The following is a 19,018-nucleotide window of genomic DNA, read 5'->3' as shown; positions in this document are numbered from 1 at the left end:
TTTTAAATTTTTTCCAAATCTAATTGAGTGCATTTCAGCCTCCCCCCCTTTTTTTTTTTTTTTTAAATAAATGCATATGTCATGGTGAAGACTAGAGAATATCCAGTGAATTTTTAAGGACCTTTTCTGCTTTGGGGTTGTGAGCCTCCACCCCAAGGTCCTCTGTGGCTACCCTGTCCCTCTTCTGCCACCAGGAGGATCGCTGATGGGAAGATCCTGAACACGGTCTCAGGAGGCAGAGAAGACTGCACTTGAATTCTGTGTCTACCTCTTATTAGCCACTTGACCTTGGGCAAATCACTTCTCTGATCCTCAGTTTTTTCCTCTGTAAAAATGGAGACAATAACATATGCTTTGGAGGGTGGCTGGAGCCGTGACTTGATTCTAAAGAACCTGTTCCAGACCCGGGTACATAGTAGGTGCTCTGTGTTCCCTTCCCAGAAGCTAACCTTGCCTTTCTGGACATAGTCGATTCAAGCTGAATCACACTCAGACGCAGTTCCAAATACAAGAATGGTTTAATATATTTCAGCACATTTCCACTCAACAATATTATATGAAAATAGAACTCTTTATTTAAACAGCAAGCATAATAATCACTGCTACTCACCAAACACTATGCTTGTTAAAAAAATTAAAAAACAAACAACAACATCAAAATCAATGACTTTTGGCAAGACACTTCAACTCTCAGAGCCTGTTTCTCCACCTGGAGAATGAGCAGGTGGGATGTCACCAGCTCACTTTGCTTGAGGGCCACCAGTGGCAAAGACCCAGGTTGGCACTCAGACCAGGCATAATGTACAGGTGACCCACATGGTGAGCAGCTTACTCCTCCTGTCCTTTTCAACCCGTGACTGTCAAGGAGAAAGTCTCAGGGTGGTGCTGGCCTGGCTTTAATGCCACTCAAACACTTGCTCGTCTCATTTGGTAACAGAGAAGACACAGATCTCAGGCTCTGAGCCTTGGTGACACCAGCATGGAGACCCCCTCCCCAGAGAATTTATTTTTCACAGTCACTTTCTATTTTTGGCAACAAATGATATATGTTGTCCATTACTGGAAGCAATCAAAAAAAGTTCCCTTTATGAACAAATATAAGTTTAAAAAAATGAGTCTAGTTAAAGGAAAATATCTGGTAAACAACATATAAAATATAGCAAAAAATAATAATGACGATGGTAAGGAAACACTTCATTAAGTCAACCTAAGAGTGTTTCTAACACATCTTGCAATTTCGTGATTCTAAAGCAAGCTATGAAGAAATACAAAGACGTCTGGGTACCTTCCTAACGAACCTATAGCAAGGAGCTAACCCACTCATCTTTCCCTCTTTTCTCTGTAACTTATATTTTTTAAAAGAAGAAAGAAAAAGAAAGATTAAAACAAGGGAAGGCTTAAATCATTCTCCTATGCTGTACTTCAATACCTCTGGCACCAGGGGAGAACTGTCTCTTCTTAATGATTGTGGCTCCAAGGAGGTACCGCCTTTAAAGGCCATTGGCTCTTTTTTGAACATAGGTAAGAATTGTCTCAGTGACAAAGCAGCCCTGATTTGGAAGAGGGGAGTCATAAGGGCTTTTCCCCAGCACACCAGGGTAGCAGCCTCACAGAGAGCTCTTCTGCAGCTATTTTTGCGGGCCTTCTTCCTTCCCTTCCAAGCCAGGATAAGGCAGCAGAGGGTTGTCATGGAAACCGGCCCCGTCCTCCCACAGGAGGCTGCCAGCCCTGATTTCCTATGGAGTTAAGAAGCAGGCAGCAGTGGAGGGGGGGTTGGGGGGGTCACCCAGGCATGAAGATGGGTTTCCCTGGGGATATCCCACCTCCTGCCAATCACAGTGTCTATCTGGGAATCCTGCGGGGGGGGGGGGGTGAGGGAAGGGGAGCACCTGGAGGCTGAGGGCCAAGGAAGCCCCCAAACTCTGGCACTGCTCTGAGAAGAGACTCATCCCCGAAACATTAGGAGATCTCAGGTCTCCTCTTTGTCTCCGCTAAAGCTAAAGGGACCTAGCTATGTGCGTATGTGTGTCTGAATCTCATGAGATGCACCGACCCATGGGTGCCTCTGGCTCTGATATCAAACAGATCTGCCTTTCCAGCACCTTCTTGAGCCTGAGGAATGCATTTGCTGTTGGGACCATAAGTCTGCCGAATTCTACGAGTTTATGAGCTGTCTAACCCCGGGCAGTCACTTCACCGCTCTGAGCCTGTTTCCTCATCTATAAAAAGGGCATAACCATCCTCTCCTTGCAGAGATGCCGTGAGAAGTAGAAATACTATGTCTACTGTGCCTGTCACAGGCATTTAAAGGGTCCTCAAAAAACAGGACCTAATACTAATAATACTTGCCATCATAATATAGTTTTCTAGGCAATTTTTCTTTGAGCTGTCTGTGTTTCCTAAGCTGATGGAAAGGCAAGTTTTCATCATTGATCTATTTGTTCAAAGGGTGGTGCACCCAGGAGGATGGACCACTGGTCTGAGAACTCGTCATCTCCGAAACATCACTTCTAAGAGATAGAACAGGGTTCTCAAACTCGAGTGCCTTCAGGGGCCAGGAGTTACTATGAATGGAGAAGCAGAAAGGGAAATTCCCATCAAGTAGAAACCCTGGTGAACCAGAGTGCACATGCCCCAGATAATGGAGGTAGCTGTTTCTTAGCTCTGGTCAATGGTTGCCCTTGGGAATATAGGCCCAGTATGGCCAGATCTTCTGACTTTTCAAGAGAAGCTAGACCTTTTGAATCAACTCTCTCAAAGATAATATGAAAACAATTAATGTATTATTTTAAAAAAAAGTGTAGGCCAAGCAAAACAGGTCTGCAGACTTGGTCATGCCCACAGCTGGAGCTTCTCAGCTAGAATGTAGGAAACCAACATCTCCTCTTTTTCTGGCGCGCCCAGTGCAAAGAGCCTGGCTGCTTCCTTCCATTGAGGCCCTCCTGTGAGGACTGTGTCTTCCTTATTCCCGACCCGAGTCTCAGTACTGGCAAAGCTCATCCCATCTAGAGCCTCTGAATCTGGAACAGAGAGCTGCACTCCTCAGAGCCCAGTGTCAGGAGGTGGTGACGATGTGTACCTTGGGTGTTCCAGCTTCGGGAACACCCTCCTGCATATTCTCAAGTATCAGTGTGCATGGAGAGATGAGGGCATGGGACATGTAGGGAAACAGATATTCTAGAGACGCCTTTGGCTTCAGCTAGTTTAAAATACTTTGGAGACAGAGCTTATTTCAAGGGACACATTGCTAGGTCCCGATTGGTTTTTTTATGGCCAGCATCAGCTTTGAATGGTTAAGGCCTTGGCCCCTCTGAGAATTGGGGGCATAGCAGTCAGGACTCCTATTCTGCCCTGTCTGCCCCAGCTTTTGTGGGTATCGTGAGGTGAGAGGAGCAAGGTGAGCCGGGAGCAGAAAGAGCTTCATTTTGGAATTAGACCTTCTCTCAGCTTCCCTTCCTCCTCCTCTCCTGGACCAACCTCCTAAGGAAAACGCAGGCAAGTGCTAATGCTGGCACTGTTGGCTATTCAAAGCTCTGCACCCAGGCCAGATGCAGACACAGAAAGTTGGGTGATCGGGGGGCAGGTGGGGTGGAGCCAGCACACGGAGCTCCGTCTGCTCCCAGAGCTCACGCCCGGATGCGGTAACGGATGGGCACGTCGTGTTCCGGCTGCATCAGCCCAAAGCCATACCGGCTGAGGTCAAACTCAGGGATCTCCATGTCCGGGTTGATCAGCTCAAGGTCAAAGTGCACCAGCACGAGGAACACAAATCTGCAGAGAGAGGTGTTGAAGATGTGAAGGAGAGGCAGCGTGAGGGCACATCCGGATAAGGCAGGAGAGCAATGGCTTCCTCCTGAGTCTGACCCCAACTCAGAGCACAGGCGTTTACCGCTCACCAAAAGCCCATGAACTCCTCCACATGCCACCCTCGGTGGTTACGCAGGTCCGTAGTCTAGCTCTGGGTGAAGGGATGTGAGCAGAAGTGACGTGTGTCAATTCCACATCAAAGCATTTCAGAGCCAGTGCACAATTCTCCAGCTTTCCCTTCTGCCTGGCAGCTGTGTGGGCCTCGTGTTGAGGTGGTGGGGTGGGAAGATGGAAAGCGCCTGGCCCCTGAATCTCTGCATGGGGTGGGGAGGAACCGCTAAACCCAGCCGACTTTGTGTGAGTTGGAACTAAACCTGTGTTGTGACAAGCCACTGACACTGGGGGGTGACTTATTATAGCAGCATAGCCTAGCTTCTCCTGATTAGTATGGACTGTGACCCTTCCTGACCCCTCCCCCCACACACTCATCCCACCCTCCCAAAAACCTCCTGGAACCCTTACTGTCTGTCTTGGCCTGCTGCTTTAACCACAGGCTGCCTTTGTGAGATTAGAAATAGGCATGCTTCCCTCAAGACAGCTCACTGTGTCTACGGGAAAATTGTCAAAATATACCAACTTTGCAAGAACAAGCACTCTTTACTGCCATCTTCTGGAAAGCTCTCCTAAGTATACAAACTGCTTCTATGATGTAATCCATGTGCCCATAAATGTGATGGCAGCTTTACCTCATGCTAACTGATTCCTGCCCACCTGCCTTACCTTACTTAGCACCTCCTGCATCAGTAAGGGGCAGGACTGGCTCTTTACCTCCCGTGCATCCACCACCCCAGGGGACCAATGCAGGTAGTTTTAATCTTACTGAGTGTGTAAAGAGGGAAGACGAGGCTAGAGCGAAGTCAACACTCTGGACAGGAGAGCTGGGTGCACAACTGGGCTCGAACCCTTAAGGGTGCGTGACCCTCAAGTTTCTTTCCCACTCGGGGCTTGCGTTTCCCCATCTGATCAAAGAGGTGGGATGTATCCTTTCCAAATCTGTAGGATGCTAGAGGGTGAGTTTATATAGAGTGGGTGGGGGTCTCCACACCTGGATCTAGATCCTGGCACCTCCACTCACCAGGTACATGACTTGGCAAACAGCTTGACCTCTTTTGAGTCACTGTTAGACTGTCACCTACCTAGCAAGGCTGTCGTGACGATTGAGATAAAAATAATAACAAATTAGCTAATTTATTGAAACACGACGTGCCAGACACTGTGCTAAGCATTTAATGGCCATTCTCTCTCTTTATCTGTCCAAAGACTGAGTCGGTTCTGCTATACAGCACTTGTTTTGAACACATGAGTTTCTTCCAATGTGCTCGGTATATTAGGGCACGAATAAAGCGTAGTGCAAATTTTGAGTTAGCTTATGAGCAATTTCATCTGCGAGGGAAACAGGAAAATGTAAAAACCGGCACCCAGCTGAACCCAGCTGAGCAGGAATTCACAAAACGCACATCCTGACCTAAACTCTATCCACCAGTGACCTCAGCTCATGGTGTGTGTGTGTGTGTGTGTGTGTGTGTGTGTGTGTGTGTGTGGTGTACCACATCATTCATATGAGGTGCCCCATTTCAGATAACCCTCCTTTCATGTTTCACAGTAGCTCCCAGCAGCAACTCCATCCACTGTCCACTTCCACAGCAAACTTCAGGTCATTTTCAAAGGAAAGCACCATATTTACTGCAGCACTTAGGTATTTCTTAACCATTTAACATGTGTAAAAAACTGTACTATTTTTTCCTAGATGCTTATCTTTTTTTCCAGTGTGTCATTGGTGAGGTTTTTGACTGTTGCGCCCTGGTCCCATTTTTCCCATAATCCCTGTGGATTTTATCGCATGATTTCTCATGACGCAGTGATTTTTGTAGGCACCCGCATAAAGCGTTAGAGCAGCACTGGCTGTATTATGATCTCCATTTTACTGTTCGAAAAACCTGAGGCCAAGAGGTTAATGCAATGTGCCCATTCACTTAGCATAACGCCTACACATTAACAAAAGTGATATTAGTAATTACAATAATAACATTTATTAAGTGCCTACAATGAGTCAGGCAGTAGATTAAGTACTTAGAAACTTCCGATTCCTTTGTCTTGAACCCCTGGGATGCAGTACATCCAGTACCTCCATTTTATAACTGAGGAGACAGGGGTACGGATGGTCACCCAGCTTATGATGACACTGGGCTGGACAGAAGGACAGGGCAGATGTCATAACCCCTGGTCCAATCTGTTTGTGATTTAGCCGCCGAGGCTCTTGGGGTTGAGGGACGAGAATGCGTGAGGCACTAAAATAACCAAACGGGACCATGATGTTTGGCTGGTTCCTGCCGAGAGGTTCTGAGCACGCACACCAGCTACAGACAGACGGTCAGCTCTATGGAACGTCCCCTGTTTGGTATTCAGGCTATTTGGTATTTGGACACCAGCCTTGAAGGGAAGAACATGTGGCCAGATCTGATCATTTCAAAAGAAATCAGAAATCTGGTTTTTTATGTGAGTTCTGATTCTTAAAAGATAGCACACATTTTCAAAACAAAAATAAATATATTTGTGGGCAGGAGACACTCATGGGTCATCCTTTTGGAGCCTCTGCCATAAACCCTTCTCCCGGCTGATGGGAGAGGAGGGTGTTTGCCATCCACATAGAGGAGGAGCCTCCCCTCCCCCAGCCTCCCTTCCCCCACACTCACTGTTTGATGCTGCTGATGGCGTAACCCCTACCCAGGCACTGATTGTGCCCTGCTCCCCATGGCATGCTGTAATTCTTCAGTCGTTTCCCATCCTTGTAAAAGTCTTTCTTCTCTGATCCATCAGGGTTCAGGAATCGGTTGTATTTAAATACCTAGAATAGGAAGAGGGTCCATTTCTGACGTCACCCCATAACGTGCACACGTGAAGAAAAAGGCATGAGGATAGTCACCACAGTCTTGTTTACAACAGGGAAAAACTGGAAATAACATAAAGGTAAATTGATAGAGGATTGGTTTAAAAAATATAGCAGCTATTTAAAAGGTTGAGTTGGTCTGTGTGTGCTGACATGTCAAGAATTTTTAAGACTGGTTGTTTGTAGAAAAAGCAAGTTTCAGAATAGCATGCATTATATGATCCTATATACACACCTATCTATTCATATGTGTGTGAGCGTGTTGTGTGCATGTCTGTAAAGGCATACAAATAATTTAAAGGATACAATCCCAAGCATCGTTAGGGAACTCTGTGAAACTGGAGAGGAAGGGGAATAAAGACAACTTTTCAATTTTAAATATATACTTGCATATCTGTATATTTCTATTTTATAAGTATATATTACTTTTGTAATTTATAATAAATAAAATTATGTTTAAAAAGGAGAATGCCAATTCCCTTTGGTTACATTGCCGAGTATTAAGGTGAGGATTATATCTGAACACAGGGCTTGGCACAGAGTAGGTGCTGAATGAAAGATGGGTGAATGGACCAGTGGGTAGACTGATAGATGGAAGGGTGGATGGATGGATGAATAGGATGGATGGGTGGATGGGTGGATGGGTGGATGGATGGATGGATGGATTGATGGATGGATGAATGGATAGGCAGACAGGTGGATGGATGGATGGATGGATGGATGGATGGATGGATGGATGGATGGGTGGATGGATGGATGGATGGATGGGTGGGTGTGGATAGATGGGTGGATAAACTGATGGATGGACAGATGAGCATATAGCACAGGGCCTGGCACACAGTAAGCAACTAAATCTGTTAGAAATTGTGAAAGCTTGCTTCATCTCAAAGTCCAAGGAAAGGGAAAAGTTTTGAGAAGCTGACATTACAATATTCTGAGAAAAGGAAAATCACTCAGCTATCATTTATAAAGCATTCATATGGTGAGGCTGGCACTATGAAGATCTTTCTTACAAGATCTCATTTAATCTTCCTGCAACCCTATTAGGCAGGTGCTATTATGAGGTTCATTTCACAGGTGAGGAACAAGAGACACAGAAGGTGAAGTCATCTGGACAAGGTCACACAGCAAAGAGCTGAGCTGGGCTGCCACTCAGATGTGGCTGACCTGGAAGCCACTGATTTTTCCCCACAGTCCCTGGTATGCCATTTACCTCTGGGTCTGTGTAGATGTCTGGGTCCTTCTGGGGACTCAAGAATGGGAAGAGGAGGAGGCGGTCACCACGTCGCAGGCTGAATTCCCGCCCATCTGCCATGGGCATGGCCAGGTCCACCACGACCTCCCGGGTGATGAAAGGTGCAGCTGTGAGCCTAAGGCTCTCACTCAGCACACTGTCTGCATGGAGCAGGTACAAGGAAGGGTCAGCAGCTGTCCTCTCAACCACTCGAATGCCACCCCCAGCCCTCATTTATAGAGGATGGTGAGAAGGCTCAGAGAGGGAGCATGACTTGCCCACTGTTACACAATGAGACCAACAAGACCGGGTAATAAGGTGTGATTGCTACAGTCCCTCGGAGACCTTGGACATGAGAATTTGAGTCTGATCCCAAGAGAAGCTGTGACGGAAGGTGGGAGCCAGCGAGCCATTAGAGAAGGCTAGGGAGAGAGCATGGACATAAATATTGGTTGTTTCTGCCTGCTCAGCACATATTCCCCTTCTGGAAATAGTGCCCTGATTTTCCTCTGGGGACCATGCCTCTTTTACCCTCAGGGGTTGGGCTGTTGATTCCATTTCCAACTCCTGGGATTGGGCTGTGATTGGCCAATCAGAACACCCCAACCCTCTGAACCCCATGATTGGTTCAAAGTGGGCATATGACCCAAAGAGAGCCAATAAGACACATTCCTGGGACTTTGGGTAAGAATGTTGCAGAGAGGCACACCCTCACAGGCTGAGAGTACATCAGCCTGGAGTTGCTGGTGACCAGTTTGCCAGCCTGAGACTGGAGCCAACCCAGCAGAAAATGGGGCTGAGAGATGGAGAGAGACTGACCCCTGATGACATTGTTAGAGCACCTGGATATACTTGTGCTTAAAACCAGGTACCTCTAGATGTTTTAGTTACGTGCCCCAAATAAAGTCCTTTTTTGCTTCAGCCAGTTCAAGTTAGGTTTTCTGCCACTTGCAACCAAAAACCTCCTCAAGAGGTCTCCTCTTGAGACCATGAGCAGCTGAGGCTGGGGCATGGAGATGCCAGGTCTAAGAAGATAGAGGGCCCAGGGGGACCTTGGGTCAGAGGACACTGATGGAGCCTGGACAACGGGAGCCCACGCTGGGGAGGCCTTAGGGGGCCATGTGACCCAGTTTGGGGGGCTAGCTGAAGGGTCAGACCATCTCACCGAGCACTGGCATGCTGTCTAAAACCTTCTGTGGGAGAGTAGTCATCTGCAAGACAGGCTGCTCTGCTCGCCAGAGGATTTGCTCAAGCTCTTTGCGCACGGCAGCCAGGGCCTCGGGATTCTTGAGGAGGAAGAGGAGAAGCCAGAAGGCAGCAGGACCCATGTTCCCCTGCAGTGAGAAAGAGCCCCTGTTGTATCACTGAGAGGGCAGACCTGGGGTGCAAGCTGACTGGTCTACTCATATGCCATGGACACAGCCAAGGCACAAGGGTCGGTAGGCCAGGTTTCCACCCCTGCCAAACATGTAGGCATGACCCATGTCTCTCTTCAGCCTCACGACATGGCCAAGATCTGCGTTACAGCTTTGACATAGCTCAATGGCCACTTCAAGGTCATTCCTGGCATCCCTGACCTTGAGTAAAATCATCGATCTGAGGTCACGTAGGTAATCTTCAGAGCTAAATCAGCAAAATGTGTCAATAATAGGAACAAAGTGTGTCAATTCAGATTATTGTTAACATCTGAGGACGACTGCATCCTTGGCCCAATTCTTCACCCATCCCTGCATCCATGCCCCTTGCCATGTGACTCTGCACGCCTTCCTATGAAGGTGGCAGAGTATATTTCTCCACCCCTTGAATTTGGGCTCAGTCATGTGACTTGCTCTGGCCAATAAAATGAGGCAGCATTGACAGAACAGCAGTTCTAAGTCTAGACTTTCAGTGAACTTGCATATTTCCAGTTGCCCACCTAGCCCAGTGGTCCCAAGAGGAGGATGAGAGACACAGAGCAGAGCTGAGCACTGTCCAGCTGAGCCCAGTTTAGACCAGCTGATTCCCAGCGGACCCACAGACATGTGAGTTAGATAAATGGGCCTCAGTGTATGCCACTGAGTTTTTGTGGTTCTTTGTTATACAACAACAACAAACTGATACGATAGCTGAATATTTGCTTCCAAATATTCAAATACACTACTGTGTACTGTATAAAGCAAAGCAGCAATAATCAATGATGACGGTGAAGCTATTCATTCCTTGAACAAAAATTGTTTAAAACCGTCCAATAGCTAAATAATTAGGGAAATGGATGGGATTTCTTGCTCTCAGACGTCAGCCATGGCCAAACAGTCTAGCACATGGGTCAAATGTGTATGGGGTACCCTTCCATGAGACATGGGTGAATACCAGCTAGCCACAATTTGGGGGAAGATTTTTGTCTACCATAAATGACTCTCGTATCCAATCATAATAATGGAACATTAGTCATTAAATATCATGTTTACCCAGTAATTCTATTACAGACATAATTGCACATGGACAAAAAGACATTTGCATAAGAATATTTACCGCAGTGCTGATGTAATAGCAAAATTGGAATAACCTCAATGTCTATCAATAGATAAATGAGATAAATGAGGATCCATCCCTAGGATGACACAGGAAGTCGTTGCAAAGAAATCAGTTCTGTGCGTACTGACATGGGACTGCAGCCAACACACATGGAGGCACGCAGACAGCAAGATGCAGGATGAGGCTCAGCGTGCTACCATCGGTGTGTAGGTATGTTTAAAGGGGACGTATAAAGAAGCACACACCATCTCTAGAAGGAGACTCAGATAATTGGCAACTGAGTTTGCCTCTGGGACAGAAGCTGGGAGGACGGGAACATAGGGAGGGGGAAACTGGCTTTCACTACATATGTCTTTTTAAATTGCTTGAATTTTAAAAATAATGTACTACTTTTAAGCGAAACAAGCGTGAATGATTTTTACAGGGATCTGAAAGGACATGGAGAAAAGCACGATACAGTATTAAGTAAAATTAGAAGTGGGATTTAATAAACTGCATGATCTTAACCACAGGAAAAAAACGTACTGAAAAGGCAGTAAACAAATGCATCAAAGCATCAATGATGGTGAAACAGATTTTTTGCGTCTTTCCCTTTAGCTACCGTGATAAATTCAATGCCAAGGAGGTGCCATGTTCCCTGTTTAATTCCCCCATCAAGCGGGCATCATTATCACACTTTGTACTGAAAAGGAAAATTAAGCACTCCCTAGTCCCTACCCACTGCCCAGCATACAGTAGCGGCTCAGTGAGATTTGTTGAATAAACATCTGCGTCCCTGTGGGCTGGGGGCTTGCAAGTCAGCCTGTGGGTGGGCAGAGCCCTAGACTGGGACCAGGCAGAGTTGGGTTCCAATCCCACTTCCAGTGTTTCTGGACAAGTCACTCTCTTCTCTGGGTCTCAGAACCCCCCTCTTGCTAAAGTAACAACATGTCCACTCCTGAGGCAGCCACAAGGGTCCACTGACAGTGGATGCACGCGACCTCCACATGCTGGGTACAGAGTAGGTGCTCAGAAGAAGTTTCGCCCTTCTGTGGTCCCTCTGCCAGCCTTGAGAACCAGGGGGGGCCTGGAATTGTCTCTGAGTTTTCCTCCAGCACTTCAGGTCCAGCGGAGACAAGCAAGGTCACTTGCTGTCCATCACTTCAATAGCCAGGGGAATGCAGGCGATAAATAATTCAGCTGTGGGTTAACTCAGTGCCAAGGCCATTTCATCTTGCCAGGATGGTCCGATGGGGGCCACGGCACATTAATTACAAAGCAGGAGTGGAACACGAGGCTGCTCAATTACCTCTGCTTTCAGGAAAAGGCAGTGACAAGTTAGGGAGGTGACAGGCTGTCTTCCACCAGTTGTGTGTGAGTGTGTGTGTTTGTGCACGCACACACGCATCTGTGTGATCACACAACCTTAAGAGATTCTGAATTCACTACCCTGGATGTTGAGCTTTCTCTGGTGGGTCCTTGCCTCATTTACCCAGGAGGACATTTCCGGTCTAGCCTCATTCCCTCCCACGCCGTCCTGTAATGGGCCTGCTGGGACAGGCATCTCCTCATCTGCCCACCCCAACCTAATCCCCTTCAAGCCGGCCTCTTCCCCTGCCTGGACCTTAGATCTCAGCCCCCTGGGTCCCCCTCTAGGTCCCTGGATGCTGGAGCCTCCCACTGACCCCACTATCAGCCTGATTCCAGGCTTTGGAGTTCTGGATTCATGGGGCTTTTGCAAAGATCCTATGAGATGATGTTTGTACAGTGCTCAACAGGGTGGCTGGCACGTGGTAAGAACTCGATTATCTCCTGAAATGATTATTCCTGCCTCCACACTGACCTGACAACAGCAATCACAGCTACGATTTCTCAATCTCTGGGAACAGTTCCGCACCCAGCCTCTGGGCTGCGCTCCCCTCCGGGTCCCCTCCCATTCCCTGGAGACAGGAGGCCACGCCTTCTGTCCCCTTTGCTGGCTCCTCCTCACCTTGTCCAAGCCCAACCTGGAGAGGCCCCGGGCTCGGTCCCCTTCCCCATCCACCCCTGCCCCTGGTGATTTCCAGTCCACTGGTTTCAACACTATCGCGGCACTGACAACTCCCGAATGAACATCTCCAGCTCAAATCTTAACCCTGAACTCCAGACTCTTTTCTTTTCTCCAGGTCCCCCTGCCTCCACCATTCTCTGTCTCACACTCAGCACACCCAAAAACAAACCCTTGATTTTCTTCCCCAAAACTTGCTCGTTTCACGACCTATCTGATCTGTTAAGAGCAACTTCATCTCTCCCGCTGCTCAGGCCCAAACCTGGAGCCACCCTTGTGGATACCTTTGCCCCATGTCTCAGCCAGCAGCAGATCTTGTTGGCTCTACCTGGAAGTATGTCCAGAATCCAATCACTTTCTCTCCCCCCCCTCTGGTCCAGGGCTGTTCTCTCTTGCCTGCATATGGCAGAGGCCTCCTCCCTGGTCTCCCTGCCTGCACTTCCCCCATTACAGTCTATTCTCAGCAATGCAGCCAGCAAGAGCCCTCTAATGCAGAAGACAGGCCGTGCTTGCTCCTCTGCTCAGAGCCCTCAAAGGGCTTCCATCTCAGTGTAAAAGCCAAGGTCCTCCCTGTGGCCTACGGGGCCCTGCATGGTCTGGCACCTGCTACCTCCCTGCCACCTGACCCTCACCCCCACCTCAGGGCCTTTGCATATGCTCTCCCCTCTGCCTGGATGCCCTCATCCTGTATATCTACAGGGCTTTCTCCCTCACTTCCTTTGAGTTTCTGCTTAGATGTCACCTTCTTGGTGAGGCCTTCCTTCACCATCCTATATAAAGTAGCCCCTCCCTGCACCCCTCTGTATCCCCTTCCCCAGCTTTACTGGTTCTTCATAGAACTTATTATCACACTTACTGGTTTATTAGTAGTCTGTTTCCTCCCACCAGACTGTCAGCTCTACAAGGACTGGGATCTTGGTTTTGCTCTATCCCCAGCTTCTAGACTGATGTCTGGCACACAACGCAGTAAGTCCTCACTAAATATTCGTGGAATACAGTTATTGAGCTCCAGTTATCTGTCAAGTACACTTACAGGTCTTACATGTATCACTTCCTCTCATCCTCATCATGGCACCTTGAGAAAGGTGCTGCTCTCTCCATGTTAAAGATAAGTAAACTGAGGCACCGAGAAGTTAAGGGACAGACTTTCAAGGAAGTTTCAGTCAGAATTCAAACCCAGGCAGGTTAGTCACAGAGCCTGTACCTGAAACCACTGGGTTACACAGCACCTTGGCTCTGCTTTCAAGACTCGTGTTCTTGAAGGGTCTTCCCACCTGCCTGAACTTGGACACGGCCAACAATTCAACCTCCAAGGATGTCCTGTCCCCAACTCCTGCCCAGTTCTCCTGGCCCTGACAAAGGCTGTTCCCCTGACTTTCTGCCACTCAAGCCCCCAGTCCAACATTCAGTTCTGCTGACAGAGACCATTTCTGCAAGGGATTCTGGGAACAGTTTAGAGCTCCAATCTCTGCCTATAAATATGTTATTAGGCACTAATGGGGCCCAACTGTTGATCAAACCCAGCCCTTGTCCCTTGCCATGCTCTACCTACAGTTAATGGCTCTGAGAGAAAACTAAAAATAAGTTGCAAGTCGATGAGAGCGGAATTACCCAGAAAAGTCAGCCTGTGCAACTGTCATTGCTGAGGCGGGGCCAAGGGAAGGCGAGGCACTCAGGGGTTAGAGGGAGGGCAGGTACCAGGCATGGAGAGTCAGCATCCTCAGCCCTGCTTTTTCTTACCCGAATATCTGGTTCATCACTAAATCCATTGGTGCTGATTGCCTTTTGTTTCCAGAATCTATCCACTTCCTCCTCATCTCCATGGCTATCCCCTGCTCCTGCCATCATTGTCTCCCCATTGGTGTACCTATTTCTGCCCTTGCTCCTCAGATCCTGTCCCTCCTTTGCCTAGAACCCTTCCAGGGCTCCCATCTCACCCAGAGAAAAATCCTGAGTCCTTATTTACCACAACCAAAAAGACTTCTGTGATCTCTTCCCTCAGTCCACTCCCCCTCTTCACTCTGCTTCAGCCACACTCAACTCCTTGCTGTTGGATCGGCCTGGCATTATCCAACCCCAGGGCCTTTGCACTTGCTGTTTCCCCCGCCTGGAATTCCCATCTTTGTTCTAGCCCCGTACTTATCCAAAGGCCTCCTTGACCACCCTGGTTAGAGTAGACCCCCAGGATCTCTCTATTCATGACCTTGTTTTATATCTTACATATTAGCATCTAAAATCACCCTGTATATTTCCCTGACTGTCTGCCCCACCCCCACTCCTGGCTAAAACATAATCAACACAAAGCCAGGGCTTTGAGGTCTATGGTATGTACTCAGTGGAATTTTGAAATGATTCTTCAAAATAACTGGTCTGCACACTTCAAAAATATCATGAAAATGATGAAAGGCACAGGAACTGTTCTGTATTAAAGAAAACTAAAAAAGCAGAATGACTAAATGCACCATGAGATCCTGGACTGGATGGTAGACTAAGATGGATCATAAGGGACATCATTGGGACAATTGGAAAAATTAGAATAAAGACTGTATATTAGATAATGACCCTATGTCTGGGTTAATTGTCCTGAATTTGGTCATTGTACTGTGGCCATGGAAGAGAAAATTCTTGCTCCTACGAGATACATGCTGAAGTAATTAGGGACAAAGAGTCATGCTGTCTGCAACTTATTTGCAAATGATTCAATAAAATAATCATAGTAGGAGAGGAAGAGAGGGAAAGCAAATGGGGTAAAACATTAAAGATGGAAGAATCAAGGCTGAGTTCATTACGTAAGAGTTCATTAAGCTGTTCATACAACTTTTCTATAAGGGTAACCCATTTCCAAACTTAAAGAAAACCAATATTGAATGCATGATCCTGTTCATGAGACTGTTTTTTCACAGTTAAAAGAGTCAGGGACCAGGGACACACAGCTGGGTATGTGTGCTCAAGCCCACACCCAACTCAGATTCACACACGCTCACAAATGCATACCTAGATGCACGCACACACAGATACACACTCACACCCCCACGCACACCACATGCTCCCGCTCGCAAGCCATGCCCACCTGTGTGGCCCACAGCTGCAGCACCAGAGCCCGCGCCTGCATCTCCTCCGACACACCCATCTCCTCCAGGTGCAGCAGGTAACTCTCCAGCCAGCTGCTCCGGTGGGCCCGGGTGACCAGCCTGGCTGGGGACAACAGCTTCCACAGGCGACCTTTGACTCTACACATCCGATCCTTGTCCCCTGCAGGGACAGAGCACAGAGAGTAGGGGTTACAGATCCACCCCCAGCCCAGGGCCACCCAGCCCTGACCTGCGATGGGGCCATGGGTCTTCTGGGTATCACTCTGTGGGGGAGGGGAGTTCCTGTTGGAAAGAGGCTACAGGGCAGCCCTTTCAATGTTGACTTGCTTAGTGTCTGTCTCACCCCCAGTGGACAGGAGCAAGGGGCCTTGTCTGTTTTATTCACCTCTGTATCACTAGCACCTGACCCATAGTGGGTCCTCAAATATGTGTTAAATAAATGGTTCTTTACACAGTAGGAGAAGGAACAGGAAACACCAAGCAGCATTCCCTAGACTCAGCAAAGCTTCATTCAGGAGACATCAGAACAACCTAACTACCATCGAGAGGGGACAGACTGGCCTGGGGTCTCAAACACAACTACCTCCAGGGAAGGCAGGTAACATAAACGAGGGAGGAGGGCGAGGAAGGGGCCGGGAAGTGGGAGGGTTGGGGCGGTTCCTTTGACCAGCCCTTCTGTCCCCAGCTAGGAAGCCTGGTTTTCAGAAGAAACTGAAAATCCAGATATTTGTGTGGAATCATCTCATGTTTTTTAAGGTTAGCATCTATGCAAGAAATGTTTAATCACTATGCAGGCCATACAAGCATCTCTGGAGGTCAAGTCTGGCGCATGGAGCACCAGTTTGCCATCCCATAAGCAATGGTGTGTTACGCTCCGGAAAACCAAGAAAGAAGTTCATTATGTAGTCGACAGAGACGGGGCCAGAAGGGCAGACTGCTGAGGGAATAACACCGGGTACTTTTTATTTATGTGTCATGCTAACGCTATAAGACGATGCTATATTTACATATATGTATGCAAATATAAGGTCTAGTTTTTCCAAATCACCCCTTGGAAAAAATGGGAGTCGCTTTGTATTGCTACAAAATTCCAAAGTTCTAGGAAATCTCTCATTGACTTTTTGAACCACAAAGCAGTGTTTCAGGAAGACCCACCCACCCAGTGGTTCTAAACCAGGCTGCCTACTACAGGGTATTTGAAAAGGGTGGAAAATGTAGGCTAAACTTATTTATTTTTTAAGTTTATTAGTTACATGTTCAAATAATATGTTCTATCTGCTTTTCTTCAACCTCTAGGCACTTTTTCAGGTGACATCACAATGTAAAGCAATGAGCCCTGTTGTTTCTCGGACATACATTATTTTCCTGTGTTTTCCAATGTTCAGGGCACTGGAGAATCACTTGGGAGCTTTTAAACCCGTGGATGCCCAGGTCCCACCCCACACCGATCTTGTCAGAATCTTTGGGGGTGGGGCCTGGGCGCGAGAAGAGCTTAAACAGGTGAGTGCAGCATGCAGGAAGCGTTGCAGCCACCTCAGTTGATGCTAGTTTTGGATGCTTATAGGAATTATCTGGTAAGATAGTTAAAAAAGGAGGCAGAGAAATTTAGCACAGATTTAGAAATGCCTGGCATTCTTTGAGGTTGGATAGCATAATTACAAGTCTTGGATATCATGGCAAACACGGCTTTTAAGGATGACTTTACAAAGCAATGCTGTATAAAAAGACAACCGACAGAATAGCAGAAAATATTTGAAACTTACCTATCTGATAGGGGTCTAGTACCCAGAATATATAAAGAATTCCTACAACTCAACAACAAAAACAAAACAAGCAACCCAAGTAAAAACAATGGGCAAAGAGCTTGAATAGACATTTCTTCAAAGATGATATACTAATGGCCAATACACACAGGAAAAGATGCTCAACACCACTAGTCATTGGGAAATGCCAATCAAAACCATAACGAGAGACCACCTCATACTTATTAAGACGGCTAATATAAGAAAAAAGTCAAATAACCAGCAAAGATGTGGAAAAATGACCTTGGGCTTTGCTGGTGGGAATATAAAATGGCATAGGCACTGTAGGAAAGTTTGGCAGTTCCTCAAAAAGTTAAACATAGAATTACCATATGATTGAGCAATTCCACGCCTGGATATATACGCAAAAGAACAAAAAGCAGGGACTTGAACAGATACTTATACACAAATGTTTATAGCAGCATTATTCATTCACAATAGCTAAAAGGTAGAAGCAACCCAAGTGTCCATCAACAGATGAAAGAATAAACAGAATGTGGTGTATCCATACAATGGAATATTGTTCCGCCTTTAAAAAGAAGGAAATTCTGATGCATGCTACAACATGGTTGAATCTTGCAATACTACAAGTGAAATAAGCTAGACACAAAAGGAGAAATATTATATGATTCACTTATATCAGGTACTTAGACTAGCCAAATTCAGAGACAGAAAGTGGAATAACGGTTACCAGGGATTGAGATAGGCAGAGATGGGAATCATTGCTTAATGGATACAGAGCTTCTGTTTATGTTAATAAAAATTTTCTGGAAATAGATAATAGTATAGTGACACAACATTGTGAAACGCACTTATTGCCACAGAATCATACATGTAAAAATGGCAAATTTTATGTTATGTGTATTTTACCACAATTTTTTAAAAAAGGAAGTTATATGATTGTCCTTTGGCAGATGAGTCAAAGATGGCATTGGTTAATGAAAAACTGGACTGGCCAAAAAAATCAAAAGTTAAAAAATATAGCATGTATTTGATCCATAGATCAAATTAGTTAAAATTTGCCCAGTTCTTAGAACAGCACAGGGCACACACTACACCTTACACAAGAGTCAGCAATTGCTACTACATATTGTTAGGAGAAAGCAACGTGCCCATGACCGTGTGTTTGGTATGTATTTGTGTAAAAAGAGAAAAATAAGAACACAGTCACACTCACTTGCATTTGCAGAAAGAAACACTGGAAGGATCCACGTGGAACTAATCAAACCAACCAGTCGTGGAGAGTGGGGACCGGGTGGAAGACGCTATGACAAGAAAGGGAGGGAGACTTCTCACTGTTATTATTTTCTACTCTCAATGTTTGAATCACGGGAAACATATTCAAAGTCTGGTAACCCCCGCCCCCCCAGAAAATTTCCAGTGAAAGATCAAGTCATAGATTTAAAGGTTCAATAAGTTCATTCCATATTTCAAACAGATGATACAAGAGTGAAGAAGAGGGGTTTTGGGAAACCGAGTTTCACGACTGGACCTGGGACCCATCTGATGGTCAAGACACTGATGCTGAAGGCAGATGGAGTCTAAATACAACCATTTCCCGAAATGTGAGAGGAGGAAGAAAGAAAAATTTATAAG

General features: G+C 46.7%; 1 protein-coding gene across 1 annotated transcript in view; it reads right to left on the bottom strand.

Moving 5' to 3' along the window:
• Positions 1–499: 499 nt before the first annotated feature.
• Positions 500–19,018, bottom strand: part of PTGIS (prostaglandin I2 synthase) — a 41,495-nt gene continuing 22,976 nt past the window's right edge. Inside the window, exons 6-10 of the mRNA XM_019756170.2 lie at positions 15,599–15,780; positions 9,154–9,322; positions 7,968–8,149; positions 6,561–6,712; positions 500–3,771 (exon numbers count right to left, since the gene is read on the bottom strand). Of these exons, the coding sequence (XP_019611729.2) occupies positions 3,627–3,771; positions 6,561–6,712; positions 7,968–8,149; positions 9,154–9,322; positions 15,599–15,780 (830 nt within the window). The 3' untranslated portion in view covers positions 500–3,626. The remainder of the gene's footprint in view (positions 3,772–6,560; positions 6,713–7,967; positions 8,150–9,153; positions 9,323–15,598; positions 15,781–19,018) is intronic.

The sequence above is a fragment of the Rhinolophus sinicus genome, linkage group LG13 (assembly GCF_036562045.2).
Source record: "Rhinolophus sinicus isolate RSC01 linkage group LG13, ASM3656204v1, whole genome shotgun sequence".
Classification (NCBI taxonomy): domain Eukaryota; kingdom Metazoa; phylum Chordata; class Mammalia; order Chiroptera; family Rhinolophidae; genus Rhinolophus; species Rhinolophus sinicus.
This window is presented reverse-complemented; position numbering and strand designations above follow the sequence as displayed.